Source organism: Vombatus ursinus, unplaced genomic scaffold (assembly GCF_900497805.2).
Source record: "Vombatus ursinus unplaced genomic scaffold, bare-nosed wombat genome assembly UNPS02014841.1, whole genome shotgun sequence".
Lineage (NCBI taxonomy): Eukaryota > Metazoa > Chordata > Mammalia > Diprotodontia > Vombatidae > Vombatus > Vombatus ursinus.
The window spans coordinates 3,991,752-4,008,003 of NW_020954619.1; the positions used below are offsets into that span (position 1 = coordinate 3,991,752).

The window sequence follows — 16,252 nt, forward strand, 5'->3', positions numbered from 1 at the left end:
GTCTGCTTTCTTGGAGGAGTAGGTGGCGGCAGTATTGAGTGTTGTGAAATTCTAGAATCTCAGCAACAGGCTGGAGTCCTGCAATCTTTCAGTGCTCCCAAAGTGGTCTGTTTCAGGACAAAATCTGATTGCTGACCTCCTAGTCTGAGCTCTGCACGTTCCTGATCTGGGTTTTGGTCTGAGCAAAAATAAAATGCTGCTGGATTCAGCTCTCATCAGCCAGCTAGGAAGCTCTGATGGTTCAGAGTAACAGAACTATAGGCTCCTCTTTGGCCGGGGATTGCTGCCCTGCTTATTCTTCTGCAGGTGTCAGATTGGGTTACCTAGAACCTGGATCCTGCTTTGCTCCTGGGGTCTGAGCCAGCTTGCTTATGAATTTGCTCCTTTCTTGGTATATAGCCCAGGGCTTTCAACTGCTTTCTACCCAGAACACCTCTGAGTGCATGTTCTTTTCTTAGTCTGTCCTGGATCTGTGAACCAGAACTGGATAGTGGGCAAGAAAGTCATCAAATGGCACCTGTTACCATACTTCCAGCGCCCCAGTATGGGTTTGGGATCTCCTTTTATCTTGACCCACAGACTCTCCTTGTGCTACAGTGCACATTGCTCATTGCCAAACACAGGCCCCAGTAGCCATAGACCTCTCTGTCTCTCTATACTGACCTTGGCTGGAAAAATGAGTCACTCTGATTTTTTTCTTAGATTTTTGTGTTTGGGATTTGTCTAGTGAGTCTTCTAAGTCTGTTTGGTAGAGTTTTGGTAGGAAGGAGCTCAGCTGTACTCCTTCCTGATGGTTTGCCATCTTGGCTCTACTTCATCTTTTTAATTTTTGAAAAAGATGCTTCATCATAAAAGATGGCTCTCTGGTAGGAGGGAGGGGGAGGGATAAAGGGAAAAATCTGGGCAATTTAAAAACAAAAGATATCAATAAAATCTATTAAAAACAAAAAATCAAACAAGATGGAAAGATTAAGGAGTGATTATTCATATTACAAAAGGATTTACCACAGGGTCCCTTTAAATGATAAGCTCTCCAACTGTGTTTAAAATACAATTACAATAATAAATATTTGATGCAGACATAATTTTTCATTTTCAGGATCTACTGGGCAAAGTAAAATACTCTTTTATGTAAATTCTTCGATTAAACGCTATACTTCAGCCAGGCATTTGTATTCTAAGCTTTTTATTTTCTATCTAAAGAATGAGGGATTTTGTTCACTTTTATAGGAATCTGAATAGTAAAAAGCCAGGAAGTGAAGCTGTATTTGTGGGGAGAAGGGTACATGAAATTGTGCCATGCAACAATCTGGTTTTGAAGATAAAATCAATCTAGTTCCCTTAGGGTGACTGGGGAGTCAGAAAGGACAGTCCTCAGTTTCTTTCCCACTAGACAGTCCTCCTGTTCCTTTGGAAAGGACAAGAGGGGTGGAGGGGAAGGTTGGGCTGCAGCTGCTAGAGGCCTATTCATAGGGCTAAGTTCAATAATGTCCTATTGATTCATTAATTTACATATGATGGATTCAAAAAATAGTAGTCTGACCTCTCTTTCTTTATCACCCTGCCAGATTATAATGATTATCCAAATCAGAGGCATGATTGATTTTTTAAGTCAGATTACTGAGTGTTGGCCTTCTGGGCATTCTTTGGTGATGAGGTAGAACCCATTCATTTTTCTAAGGCAATATCTTATTTGGGCTAGAGAGTGGATGAATTCCTACACTGCTCTTGTCATGTAAAAAGATGTGAAACTCCATTGGGAGTAGAGGTAAAAGGAAAATTCCATGGACTTACCTCTTTGCAATACATTCATTCATTCTTTCAGCCAAGATTTGCTTACAGTGTCTTCTATGTGCAACACAGTATACAGTATAAAAAGACAGAGTCCCTGACCTCAGAAAATTTATGATCTGCTAAGGAAGAAAGATATATATATATATATATATATCACATACATATGTATATACACACACATATGTATATATACTCTTATGTTTATTTGTTATATACACACAAATATAATAATAGTATATATGTATATTCTGTTAATATGTTTATTTATTATATATACACAAATATAATAACAGATTATGATAAGTTTAGAAGATAGAAGCAAGGGTAGGAAACAGGATGAATTCATAAGTATGGCACAGTACCCACTCCTTTTAAAAACAATAGAAAACATAGGAATAAATGGAGTTTTTCTTAAAATGATAAGTAGTATCTATCTAAAACTAAAAGACAACATTATTTAAAATGGGAATAAACTAGAAGCTTTCCAATAAAATCAGGACTGAAACAAGGATGTTCATTATTACTAATACTGTTCAATTTTATACTAGAAAAGCTAAGTATGATGGTAAGACTAGATAGCATATTTCAAGAATCAGAAAAAAAACCTACTTAGGTATCTTAGAGGCAGAGGGCAAAGTAGGAATTGAGAGAATTCACCAGTCATATCCTAAAAGAAATCCCAAAATGAAAACTCCTAGGAATATTGTAGCCTAAATACAGAGCTCCCAGGTTAAGGAAAAAATACTGCAAGTATCTAGAAAAAACTAGACACAGTATAAAATTTCTGGGAATCTATCTACTAAGACAAACAAGAACTAATGAACACAATTACCAAATATTCTTTGTATAAACAAAAACAAATCTAAGTAATTGGAGCAATTTTAATTACTCATGGATAGGCTAGATAATAGAATAAAAATGATATTACCTAAATTAATTTACTTATTCAGTGCCATATCAATTCAACTACTAAAGAATTTATCGATCCAGAAAAACAACATAACAAAATTTATCTAGAAGAACAAAAGATCAAGTCTATCAAGGGAATCGATGAAAAAAATGAGAAAGAAGGAAGCCTGAAAGTATCAGATCTCAAATGATGCTACAAAACTATCATCATCAAAAGTTGGTACTGAGTAAGAAATAAGTTGCTCAATGGAACAGATTGGGCACACAATATGCAGAAGCAAATAAGCACAATATCCTGGTGTTTGATAAACCCAAAGATCCCAACTACTGGGGTAAGAACTCACTATTTGACAAAAACTGTTGGGAAAACTGGAAAGTAGTCTGGCAAAAACCAAATATAGACCAATACCTCACACCATCCACCAAGACAAGCTTAAAATGGGTACATGATTTATACATAAAAGCTGAGACCATAAGCAAATTAGTGGAACATGGCAGAAATTACCTGTCAGGTCTATGGATAGGCAAAAATATGCATAATGAGACAAGAGCTAGAGATGTTCACAAGAGGTAAAATGGATAACTTTTATTACATAAAATTAAAAAGCTTTTTGCATAAACAAAACCAATGCAGTTAAAAGAAAAGCAGGAAACTGGGGAAAAATCTTTGTAGAAAGTTTTTCTGATAAAGGTCTCATTTCTAAGATATATAGGGAACTGAGTCACAAGAATAACTGAGTTACAAGAATAAAATCCATTCCCCAATTAATAAATCATCAAAGGAAATGAATAGGCAGTTTTCAGAGGAAGAAATCCAAGTTATCAATAGTTACATAAAATGCTTTAAATCACTAATAATTATAGAACTCTAAATTAAAACAACTGTGAAATACCATTTCATACATAGCAGGCTTCACTGTGCACTCTGAATCCATCAGTTCTCTATCTCATGGTGGATAGAATGTTTCCTCATTTGTTAATGGATAAATTATCCTCTTAGGAGATAGCTATTCACTTTGCATCACAAGTCTTCCTTGGTTTTTCTGAAACCCTCTCCTTCATCATTTCTTATAGCACCATGATATTCCATCACATTCATATACCATAACTTGTTCAACCATTCCCCAATTGATGGGCATCCTCACAGTTTTCAATTCTTTGTCAACTGTGTTCAGTTCTTAAGCCACAATTTAGAGTGGCACTGATAAACTGAAAAATGACCTAGAAATGAAGTTCCATTTTTTTAAATCAATATTTTACAAATGTTATCAAATGCTTTTGAGTCACATAACAAACACTACAATCTCTGAAGAATGACAATTGAATACCACTTTGACAATGGAGAAATGCAAAGTGGGTGTGAGCAGGCTACAAGACCTAACAAATAAAGAAGTAGAAGGAAAACAGGTAGATGCCCCCATGTGCTTCCTTAGTATCCTCACAATGTCAAAAGAAAACAAGGTAAACTCCTAGTCAGTCATTTAACATTTATTAAGTACTTACTATGTGCTAAACATTGTATTAAACATTACACTGTGCCAAACATTGAAAAAGAAAGGCAGAAGACAGTCCCTGTTCTCAAGGAGTTCACAGTCTATCTGGCACATTGGTTGACCCCCTTGTGGTTGACTTATGGGAGGACATGGACAAGAGTCAAAGGGACAAGGTGGACAGAATGGATGAGGTGTGCATTGAGGGAGAAAACATCCATATCAATGAAATCAGAGATCCATTTGAATTTATGAATAATGTTATTAAATAGGTTATTGGAGACTATCTGAGAACCACTTATATTGCTTTAAGGGTAGTCAATCTGAGTTCTCATTGCCTTACAAAATTTTGCAATACAAACTGTGTAAGTTAAGTACTTCTAACAATATATTTTTAAAAAATTTCCAACAAAAAATTGACAAAAATGAAAAAAGTTTCAGCACTTATGAGAAAAGCCAGAATGCATGTGATATCTGTGATTTTCTTGGGTATGTGGGTCATTCTTTGCACCTAGCCCAAAGGGACACTGCCCTGGTCTTTGGTTTCTTCTTTAATATCTTAAACTAAGGATCAGTGCTTTGACTTGCCTCTCAGTTTCTGCTCTTGCCACTAGTTTCTGATCCACAAGATTCACCTTTTCCCACATCCCAAAGACTACAGGTCTTTTGTTTATTTATCTTACCACCATCACTACACAAAAAAAATCACTCAACTATGCAAGTAAAAATATTTGAGTATGAGTTACGTTGAACAATGTCAATATATCTCTTTCTCTCAGTAATTGGGTAGAGTCATTTCACCATGGTGCTTATAAGTTTAAGTTATCCAGAAAATTCATTGGTATGAAATATCTTATTCTCCAACATGTTGGAAAAATAGTGTGGGCTTAAGAATGTGTGTGTGTGTGTGTGTGTGTGTGTGTGAGAGAGAGTGAGAGAGAGAGAGAGACAGAGAGAGAGAGACAGAGAGAGACACACACACACAGAGAAGAGGAGGAAGAGGAACAAGTGAGGGGGGAAATGGGATCACCCCATGCTGCCTGATCCCTAAGTACCCAGAGCCTGGCACTGGGTTGTTTATGATTTTTCCCACTCCCATTCTTCCTTCCAAGTAGAAACATTTGCTTTATATCTCATTTAATATTAGGGTTTTCTCTATGTACCTTTCAAGAAGACAATTAGATAATTTAAGTACCTAATATGTTCAATGCAGAAAGCTAGAGAATCCAGGAATTTTCCTTCCTTCACATGTGATAAATGTATATTTTCACAGTGTCCTTGAGAGATTAATAATTGTATAATACAGAGGAATAAACTTCATTCATTGTTTTTGGAAGTCTTTGGATTTCTCCATCATGCCTTCATGCCCAATGAAACTAATCATTGGGAATTGTCATTATTCTACAAGATCAAATTAGCATTAGTACTCACATCTCATCAGCACATTCTGCCTGATTGGCAGAGCCACATAAACTCTAAAACCTCCGAATTTCTCATCAGCTACATTGCTCTAGGACTCCTTTGATTTCCCTATGATTTCCATTAAATTCAATAATCATTTGTTAAGCACCTACTATGTGCCAGGCACTGTGCTAAGCATCATACCTTGCTACTGGGTATCTTCTCCCACCCCTGCTTTTTAGCTTCCTCCATTAGACTGTAAACTTCTTGAGAGTAGGGACTGTCTTTGTTTCTACTTCCAGCTCTTAGCACAGTGCCTGGCACCTAGTAGGCACCTAATAAATGTTTATTGACTGATTGACTAATTTAACTGGAATCCAGGCCTTCCGATGCCAAATTCAAGGTTATTTCCACTATGTCATAGCTATCTGTAGTCATCAGCAAGAAAATTATTTCAGCCAGGGAAAAAGTTTCATTTTCGTGTGTAAGAAGAGAGGCATTATTATTATTATTATTTTTTAAAAACCAACTTACCAAAAAATGAATGTTTCTAAGAAAGAGATTCCAACATTGGATGCTCCAACAACCACAATTCTGGCATTGATAGTCACTTTGGGCTCTAGCATTAGCTTTCTATTTGTGTGATACAGTGCATAACATGGCTAGAAGAAAAACAAAACATGGAAAAATAGTAACTGAAGAGGAAAAGTGACTGATTTGCACCCAAAACACAATCATTTTATCTTTTAAAACTGGCTAAAATTAGTACAATAATTTCTCAGTTCAACAACAACAAATGGACAGAGGGAGATGCAAAGTTGAAATGAAATGGGGTCCTTGACTTCAGTGACTATTTTTCTATTAGGGTAATGGGACACATACACAATATACTAAATAACAAATACTAAATATACTAAATACCAAATAACACAAGATACATCTATTAAAGAAATGCAACTTCTATTTCTACTTAATTTTTACCTAAAAACTGTTAAACTTTAATGATATTTATACATGACTTGACACTGCTCAAGTCCATATGTCAGGTGGACATATTTCAAATATAGCAAAAGAAGTATCCTAAGGGAAGAAGAGTGTGTGTTCTACAACATGGAAGCATTGACAACCTTTGATCTTCTATTCAATTTTAGCATATTGTGACATATCACAGTTTATGTGTGCTTATTTAAGAGGACTTACGGACTATTTTTATTAAGTTTTAACCAAACTGACCCTCATAAAATGGACAAGTGATTTTAAAAAAATTTCTACAAAAGAACAGTGGATTGACAATAATAACAATAAAACTGCCCTTTTGGGTTTCATGCTCTTAAAATTTTATTTGATGTTTTTACCTTTATAATGAAGGGAGGAAATTGAGAATGGATAAATTCACTAGTTCTCAACTGTGCCTCACGGCATATTGTTTAGGACAACAGCAAGTTTTGTCCCAGTAGATCATTCCTTTCACAGATCATCTAGCCAGGAAAAGTTCCAAATGTTGATGATTATAGTCAGTCTGGGGTGGCAGTGCCATTCACTTGCAAGCAGCCCCTACTCTGGAACTCTTCTGTACCCCCACCCAGAACTCTAAAGTTCCCTGCTTCCACTCTATCACAGATTTCTACCTCTCATGATCCCTTAGTCTCAGAACTATCTAATGTGACCCCTTCATCTTACAGATGAGGAAACTGAAGGTCCATAGCTTGGATCAAACAACACTGTATTATTAGAAAACTTCTGATATCTGTAAATGTGGGTTAAAGAATACACAAAAACAAATGCAAAATGTCTAGAAACTAAATCCAAACATGAAAAGAATGTCTGTTACATTTTAATTTCATTGAATAATTAGTAATGTTTTAACTATACAGTAAAAAATATAGTATCATCAAATAATCACAAAAGCTATTCTACTCAATGAAAACTTCCTAGAACAAGTCAAGAAACACTTAAGGAAAGGTATTTTAGATTTATATATCACTATTTCTAAACAGTATGTGACTGACGTATATAATCTCAGTCAGTTTCTAAGGAATACAGGCCTTTAGCAGATGTAACCAGTGCATCCAGTCCAGCCTTGTGTTTTGACTGCTTAGAATAAGGGAGGCTGAAAAACTCATATGCTGGTATGAACAGTTTCTTCAAAGGTATCTAGTCCAAGTTTAATTAACATGGCTAAAATGTAAACAATTAAATGGGGGACTGGGGGTCAGAATCCAATGCTCCTTAAAAAATGGGATGCCTTAATCTATTTCCTTCTGCTGTACTATTTTCCAAAAGTGTGTGCCAACAATAACAAATAGAGCAGTAATGTAATTCATTGGTTAAGAATTATATCTCATTTATGAAACAGCTCTTGTATCAATGATACAAAGGCAGCATATGAGTATAACATAAGTTTTTTGTTCTTCGCACAATAGCTTTAGCACCAACAGCTGTCATGCTTCAGAAATCACCTTTCTAACAACTAAGTACACTGTCCGCAGAGAGTTAAGAATTAGGTAGATTGGTCCCATAATACTACTGTATTTTAACAAAATGTCAGGACAAATGACTATATGTTTCCCGGTGGAATAATCTAACATCATAATGATTTGCAATAAACTTAATTCTGTATCCTGTTTTTAATTAAAAGAATATTTGTTACCAAGTATGATGAAGTGTCTAATGACAACCTAGTTCTTAAAATTCTAAATTTTAGTTTGTTACTCTACATTTATGTTAATGTTTCAAAGTTTACTATTTTGAAAGTTTCTACTTCTTGTCATGTTATTTCCCCCCCCTACATATAGGGCAGAGAGAAGCTTCTGTAGTAATGCTGATCAAAGTGACTCCTTTGCCAGAACAGCACCGACCTTGTTTTGCTCATGGGCAATTTGTTCTATCTAGTGTGAAAGAAGACAGAATGCCTTTCCTCATCTGTAGTGTTCCCTCAACACCCGGGTTGTAAAGACAGGAGAAAGTTAGCCAGAAATAACTTTTTCCGTTGTTCTGCTTGTGACCATTGTCAAAAGATTCTTACACTGGAGATCTTATTTTTAGTAAACTTTAATTTTGAAAGAACTCAATTTTAGTAGGCTTTGCTTAATACTAAAGACCTATGAGAGTCTAATGTTGACAATTGCTATTTTCACTGATGGAAACAATATCCTAAGCATGAAATTATGTCAGTGATAAGGGAATATTTTGGTAAGTTACCAAATCAAGCACTGGTACCAATAATGAGGGCTTAGAAAATTAGATTCTCATCTGCTATACCTTCAAAAGAAATGTCATGTGGATAGAATAAATGAAGCAAAGAGAAGGATTTCTGATTCGGTCTTTCTAATAAAACCACAGCAGCATTTTGAGTAAGAGAGAGCTTTTAAAAGTAAAACTCAACAATGTATGCTCACAAAAAGGCCTGGAGCATGGTGTGTAAATTGACTTTTTAAGTTTTAAATACACATGCCTTAGGACTGGTAAAAACACAAATCTTACATTTTTATGTGGAGGGAGAAAAAGAGTGAAAAATTCAAACTGGGCCTGGAAGAAGAGACTATAGTTGAGTTGGAAGAATCAATGTCTATATGGAAGAGAGGATAGACAATAAATCCATACTATACAATCACATCAGACTCTTCATGACTAGAGGGCAATCCTTTTACTCAGAGAATCTGGGAACTGGAAGGCACTTCAGTGGCCGTATTGTCTACCCTATACATGAAAAATAGTTTTCACTGTAACATACTTGCCAACATACTTCATCTCTGCTTAAAGGCCTCCAGGGAGGGGGAGCCCATGACCTCTTGAGGCAACCAATTCCCCTTTCGTTGAATGAGAGTTTGTAGGGACCTTTCAGGTCATGTAGTCCAATGATGCCATCTTATGTTTCAGATAAGGAAAACAAGGCCTACAGAGGTGAAGTGCCTTGCCCAAAGGCACAGAGGTTGTAAACAGCAGAGCTGGAACTGCAGTTCAGGTTCTCTTCATCTAGATCCAATGTGCTGTGTATGGTGCCATGTTCCCTCCCAAGGAAGGCAGCCGTAACCACTGTTTTTCCCCAAATCAAATCCAAAGTTGCTGATTTATAACTTCCAGAATCCATTATTTCTGATTCTACCTTTAGAATAAGTCTAATCCCTTCTTCACATGACGGCCCTTCAGACACTCAAAAGAGCTATCATCTCCTCCTTCTCCTTTATCCCCTTCTCTTCCCTTCCCCCACCTCTTAGTCTTTTCTTCTCCAGGATAAATATGCCCATTTCTTTCCACTGATCTTCATATGTCACAGATGCGAGGTCCTTCACCATCCTGGTTACCCTTCTCTACAAACTGAACATCTTATCAGTGTGTTTCTCACACCGCAGCTCCCAGAAACGAATACAATAATTGAATACAATACTCTGGATGAGGTCTGAGGAAGGCAGAGTGCATTGAGACTATCAGCTCTCTCTTCCTGTAAACTATGCCTCTATTAATATACCCCCAAATCACATTAGGTTTTGGGAGGCTGTATCACACTGTTGACTCATACTGAACTTGCATTCCACTAAGCTTCCAAATCTTTTATAGAACCATTTTCTACCTATGCCATCCCCAACTTATATTTGAGAAATTGAGTATTGGTACCGAAGTGCAAGACTTTACATTTATCACTGCTGAATTTCATCTTAGTAGATTCAGCCCAATGCTCTAGCCTGCCAAGATCTTTTTGGATCCTGACTCTACTCTGTTATTTATACCTCCTACCTTTGCATCATCTGCAAATTTGATAAGCATTTCATCTATGCCTTTATCCAAGGCATTGACAGAAATGTTAAACAGCATGGGGTCAAGCACAGAAGAATATGACAGGTCAAAAAACCTGAATACCATAATGCAAGAAATAATACAAGAAAACTGTCCATAACTTCTGAACACAGAAAATTAAACACCAATGGAAATAATTCATAGATTGCTTCCAGAAAAATAACCAAGGATACAAACTCCAAGACACATATGAAGCATAAAGAAATTCAGTGATTTGCTAGGGGTCACACAGCTAGTTAATGTTTGAGACAGGATTTTCCTGACTCCAAATCCAGTTATATAACCACCATTCTATCAAGTTGCCTCCTAATGATTGCTTCCCTTTCTCTATGTTTGACATCAATCTCTTCAATGAGACCACAAGAATTAAAAAGCTTCACCAATTCCTGTTCTTTATTTGCCTTTATGGCTGGCCACGGATTCATTGCTTTGGGGTTGCCTATCTCATCAATAGCATAAATAACATCCCTAGGTCTTCAAATTCACCTCCAGTTAAGATTCTTGAACAACAATTCTATTTTTGGCTATAGTTTAATCATCTTCCCTTGAGAGGGGAGAAGAGATTAAAAACATTCCCAGCACAAACATGAATCAGGTATGGAACAGGTAGTTTTATTCCCACACACGAAATGGAAATAGTAAGCAATCAGGAATTACAGAATGATTATAATCAGTTGAGAGGATAATATTCAAGTTTTATTGAAGCATTCACTATTCCTTTGAAAGGGCTACCACTTAGCTATTTTGCATTTCACCTTTACCAAGTACAATCCAGTTAACACCATGTGGACTCTTTCTGATTCTCTCATTCTCTTTCTTTCTCATTCTCTCTCTCTCTCGGCAATTTCTTTCCCTATTAGTAGGTCTGCAGCTGTCCTAGTAGTCACTAATCTGGGCATTGAAGCAGCCAGAGAAGAGAAAAAAGGAGAAGACATCAGATGCCTTTTGAGATCTTTCACAAGGCCCTGTACCAAAGGAAAAATGACATAAATAGGAGGTGACCATATCCCAGGCAAAGGTTTGCCTAGGATGCCAGGAGCTATGGCTTGAAGGTTGGTGGAGGAAAGCAATTTTAGAGACTTCTGAATTTTAGAGACTCATTTTTATATTTCAGGACCAGTTGGAAAAAGAGGTATGAAGGGCAGAGATCACCCCTTTGGCACATCCATGGTGTTCCAGTGCAGCAACACACTGAGGGCCTTCACAGACATCAGGAAGCAGTCAAAAAATATCTCTGAAACAGTGGGTGTGAGGAGGTAGGCAGGAAGAGCACCTCCATCACATACCCCCAAAGGAGTGTAACACCTTTAGTGATACATTTTTCTAGAATTTTTCCATAAGTTGAAGTCAACCTCTGTAAACCATAGAAGTCTCTTTCCTTTTCTTGAAAATTGGGATATTTTCTCCTTTCTAATTTTGCAAAACCTCTGCTTTTTTCCATGACATTTCAAATGTCCCTAGTATCAGCTCAACAATCCCATCTTCCAGTTCAGTATTTTTTTCAGTACCCAAAAATGTACGTCTGGGCCTGGTGACTTGAGTTCATCATGGGCAGCCAGGTACTATCTGTGGTCTTCCTTATCATGGGTACTAGCTCCCTGTTGGTAACTTTTGCTCTATCATTTCCAGTGTAAAAGTTATTCTCTTTTGCAAAGAAAACAGAAACAAAAAATAAGCAACTCTGCCTAAGAGTCTAAGCCAGGATGGAATTTTCCCTTGATGGTCCCTCTATCTTTTGAAGGATGAAATTATCACTAAAATAACAGCATGCTCTGAGATAACCATCCTAACTTCCACTTTCTGTGAAAAGAAGGTCCCCTTTGTTGTAGTATAGCAACTACATCCTCTGGGCTCTAGGGGTAGCTATGAGAGATAGCAGGGTTGTTTTTCTAATGCCATAGGAATAGCTTATGAGACCCCACAAGCATGCTTCCTACTATAATTATAGATGGATTATCAATTAGTCAGACCTAATTAGGTTTTAGAAAAGGGTATTTACTAAGATGGTAAAGTAAGAACAATTGTTACAAAATATTGCCTTCACCATACAAGTACATACAGAGTCTAGGAGAAAGTGGGCTCAAAATTAGAAAACATTTGTGACAAAGGGGTAACATAACTCCTAGAAATCTTTTTGCTGAAGTCCTCAAGATGCTCCCCCTTGGTTGGTTGGTTACTGTCCTTCATTCTCAAAGAGGACCAAAATGACACCACTATATTGGGGGCAAAGTACAGTGCGTCTGACTGTAGCTGATCAGACCAAAACAAGCTTGGAAGACTCTACCACAGGTTGGGCACAAGTAGTCCATAGGAACGTTTGGAATAGAAATGTCTCTAAATTTGCACAACTCATATTTCTTTTGAGCTATTGCAATTCTGCTTTGCTCATACAGTACAGAGCCTTTTTTGATGTGGGTATGCCATGCTGGGTGGTCCTGTGCCAGTGTCTCCCAATCGATTCCAAAGTCCTTCAGAGTGACCTTGAGAGTATCCTTGTTCTGCCTTAGATACTGTTTAATTTTCTACTGGGATCTTTGTAGAGCTATGAATCTGTGACTAATCCATCTTAACTCCCCAAATAGATATGATTATCAACTGTTACATGAATGTGCTACAATGCTGATGGTAATATGGAAAGTCCTATGGAGCTCCAAAGTTCATGAGGTCCTCCTCCAGTCAATGTTAAGAGAAGGGGGAGAGGGAAACCAAGGCTTAGGCAGAAGTTCTCTCCTGCCTCTTCCAAGTGATTCTTTTTCAGGGCAATTAGCCAGAATGCTCTCTTCTCATCTGCTACTTACTGGTATGTACTACTCAATTTTCCATTAGTCTGCTATTTTATCGAAAACTGACAGGGAAAGATCAAGTTTCCTCAGCCAATTGGAGCCAATCAGAACACTCTTCCTAGGCAACTTTACTCTAGTTCATCTAATGCCTCATCAGAGAAATCTAAATTGTTCTTAGTTGAAAATGCCTTTGACTGATTTGATTCAATTGAGATGTGTATAGTATCTTGTCACTTACTTTAGGTATGGTGGGATAATTTGATTGATTTAGTCACTTGACCCACCTTTATACAAGTTAAGAAGTTAGCTGTTTTGCTTTTGACAGAAAGAGCACACTAGTAGACGTCTAGATAACTGTAGTTTCCAATCAAAACGACATCATGTCTCTATGCCAGGCTTGTGATCTAGTTCTCTTTCTTCTTTTTGTCCAGTTAACATGGAGTATACTCTAATGACAAAATCACTTATTTCTGTTTCCTTTTCCTTTAGTTGGGTATCCTGTCATGTATCCTGGATTTTCTCATATGCTTATACTTTCTTAATATATAATGCTATCCCCACCACAGAAACCTAAATCCCATTCTCAAACATCATCTTTGTCAAATTAAAATTTCCCTTCTGCATCCTCTGATGGGCAACAGTGAGGAATAAATAACTTTCGATTGACCCACTACCGCTTTTTATAATGACTGTTCCAAACATTCTTCTCTCTTTTCAAGCTTCTAACTCTACTCTCACCCCCTGAGCAACTAACCTCTTACTTTAACTAAGAAGACTAAAGCTATTAAAATGAACTCCCTTATTTCCTCTCCTTCATACTCAAAACATTATCCTTCTTTCTTTCTGTCTCAAAGTATGAGGTGGCCAGGAGGGCCCAGGGTTAACCCTTATAGAGTTTTTGCATCCCAGCTATATTCTCCACTGATCATTCTTACTCTCTTTTTCAATTTTGATCTCCCCCTTCTTTTTGGCTTCCATTGTCTGTCTACAATCATGTTCAAGTCTCATTCATTCTTCAAACAAAGACAAAGCCTTCCTTGATTCTCCTACTTCCATATGTTATCATCATATACCTCTCCTCCCTTTCATTGGCAAAGTTCTGGGGAAAAATATTTTAAAACACATTGCCTCTACTTTCTTCACATTTACTTCTCAATTCCTTGCAATCTAGAGTCTATTTTTACTACTCTATTGAAATTGCTATATCCAAAGTCACCAATGATTTTTTATTTCAACTCAACTTGATAAATTCCCTCCTTTTTACCAATACTACCACCATACTAGTTTAGTAGCAGTCTCCTAAGTGGTCTTCCCACCTTAAACTTGAGGTAGTATGCTGTTGTGAATAGAGTGATGTACTTAGTGTTAGTGAGACCTGGCTTTATGAATCTGGAGAAGTAAATCAATCTCTCTGGACCACAAGAAGGGATTGGACTCTGCTGTCTAAACTCTAGGGTTTCTTCTATGTCCAAACCTATGATCCCTATAATCTATGATCCTCTAATCCATACCACTGCCAAAGCATTCTTTCTGATGCAGGGATCTGATCTTTTTTCTCCTCTGTTCCCTAATGCCTGTAGAACAAAATTCAACCTCCTAAGTGTGGCATCCAAAACCCTCTATAATCTGGTGCCAACATTCCTTTTCACTTTTATTTCATGCTATCTCTCTTTATATACTATGCATCCTTAGACTAGAAGAGCCATTTTTAGCTTGTTTTATTCTATCCAACTTCTTTGAAATTATATACAGTCCTTCTCCTATTTCTGGAACCGATTCCTTCCATGTCTCTGACTGTTGAAATACTTCTCATCTTTCCAATCTCAAACTCAAGAGCCACCTCCTCCATGAAGCCTTCTCTGATCCTCTCAGTTACAAGCAATCCCTTCTTCCCTGAATCCCTCACATCTCTCCATTGAACCACTCACATACATATTGAATTTTAAATTGGGTTTGATCTATTTGTGAATATATCTTATCCCTTTACTATACCTTACCTTTCTTGAAGGTAGGAACTGTATTATTTTTAATCCTAGTATCTTCAGCAGCTAGCCCAGTGTCTTAAATATGGTTGAATTGAATTATCTATGTTTAGTAGAGGATAAAGGATATAGATTTCCAAGCTTGGTTGCTTTTATGTCATGATATAAGTATATACATTTCATCAAAGGAAATCTAACTATATAGATTGGAGTTAAATGAATGTCAATGAATAAATCAATCAATGAGTACTTATTGAGCCCCTATCACATGTCAGGAATTATCCTAGGCACTGGGGATACAAAAAAACCAAACAAACAAAAAATGAAATATCCTGCTCTCAAAGAGCCTGTATGCTACTGGGGGAAATAATATGTACATATAAAAGTATATAGCCATGGCCAGTCCCATTACATCAGAACAGAATGAATACAAGGTAGTTTAGAGAGGGCTGGTGCTAACATTTGGGAGAATCAGGAAAGACTTCATATAGAAAGTAGTATTTGAGCTGAGTCTTGAAGGAAGTAGTAACGTCTATTAGCACAAATGAGCTATTGGAGTATAATTATCTGATATGTAAAAAATCTTGTTTATATATTATAAAAAAGCATTTGATTTGATAAACTATCCTCCAGCCTAATGTTCCCCCATGCCTATCTCAAAAATCATATAAGATTTCTTGAAATTTGTAACAACAGAGATAACTTGGTTCAATGACTCTTTGGTTATGAAGATCAGTTGAGGCAAAAGTAAGGAAATGTATGCCTGTCATTACAATAAAAGATGGCTAACACAGAGTCAAAATGCATGAGAGATTTTCTACAGATGGTGAGGGACTCTAGATCCTTCTATTTGTGCATGATATTGCATCAAACCTTGGAACACTGCAGAACTTCCTAAAAGAGATCCACAATCACCCAAAAGTGTTTGGACTCACCATCCACACTAGAAAGAACAAGTGGATAAAGAATGCCTGTATGTCAGTGAACAGACATCCTGTAGAACTGTTCCATCAGAACACATGTATTGGTCAGATGACATGGGTAGACAATTGACTGGGCAGAGAAATTAATAGGAGAAAAGCAAGCCAATCTTTGGAAA

The 16,252-nt window shown here is 36.9% G+C and overlaps 1 protein-coding gene across 1 annotated transcript in view; it reads right to left on the reverse strand.

Moving 5' to 3' along the window:
* Window positions 1–16,252, reverse strand: part of CFAP61 (cilia and flagella associated protein 61) — a 338,893-nt gene that overhangs the window by 160,304 nt on the left and 162,337 nt on the right. The window contains exon 18 of the mRNA XM_027840405.1: window positions 6,129–6,256. Within this exon, the coding sequence (XP_027696206.1) occupies window positions 6,129–6,256 (128 nt within the window). The remainder of the gene's footprint in view (window positions 1–6,128; window positions 6,257–16,252) is intronic.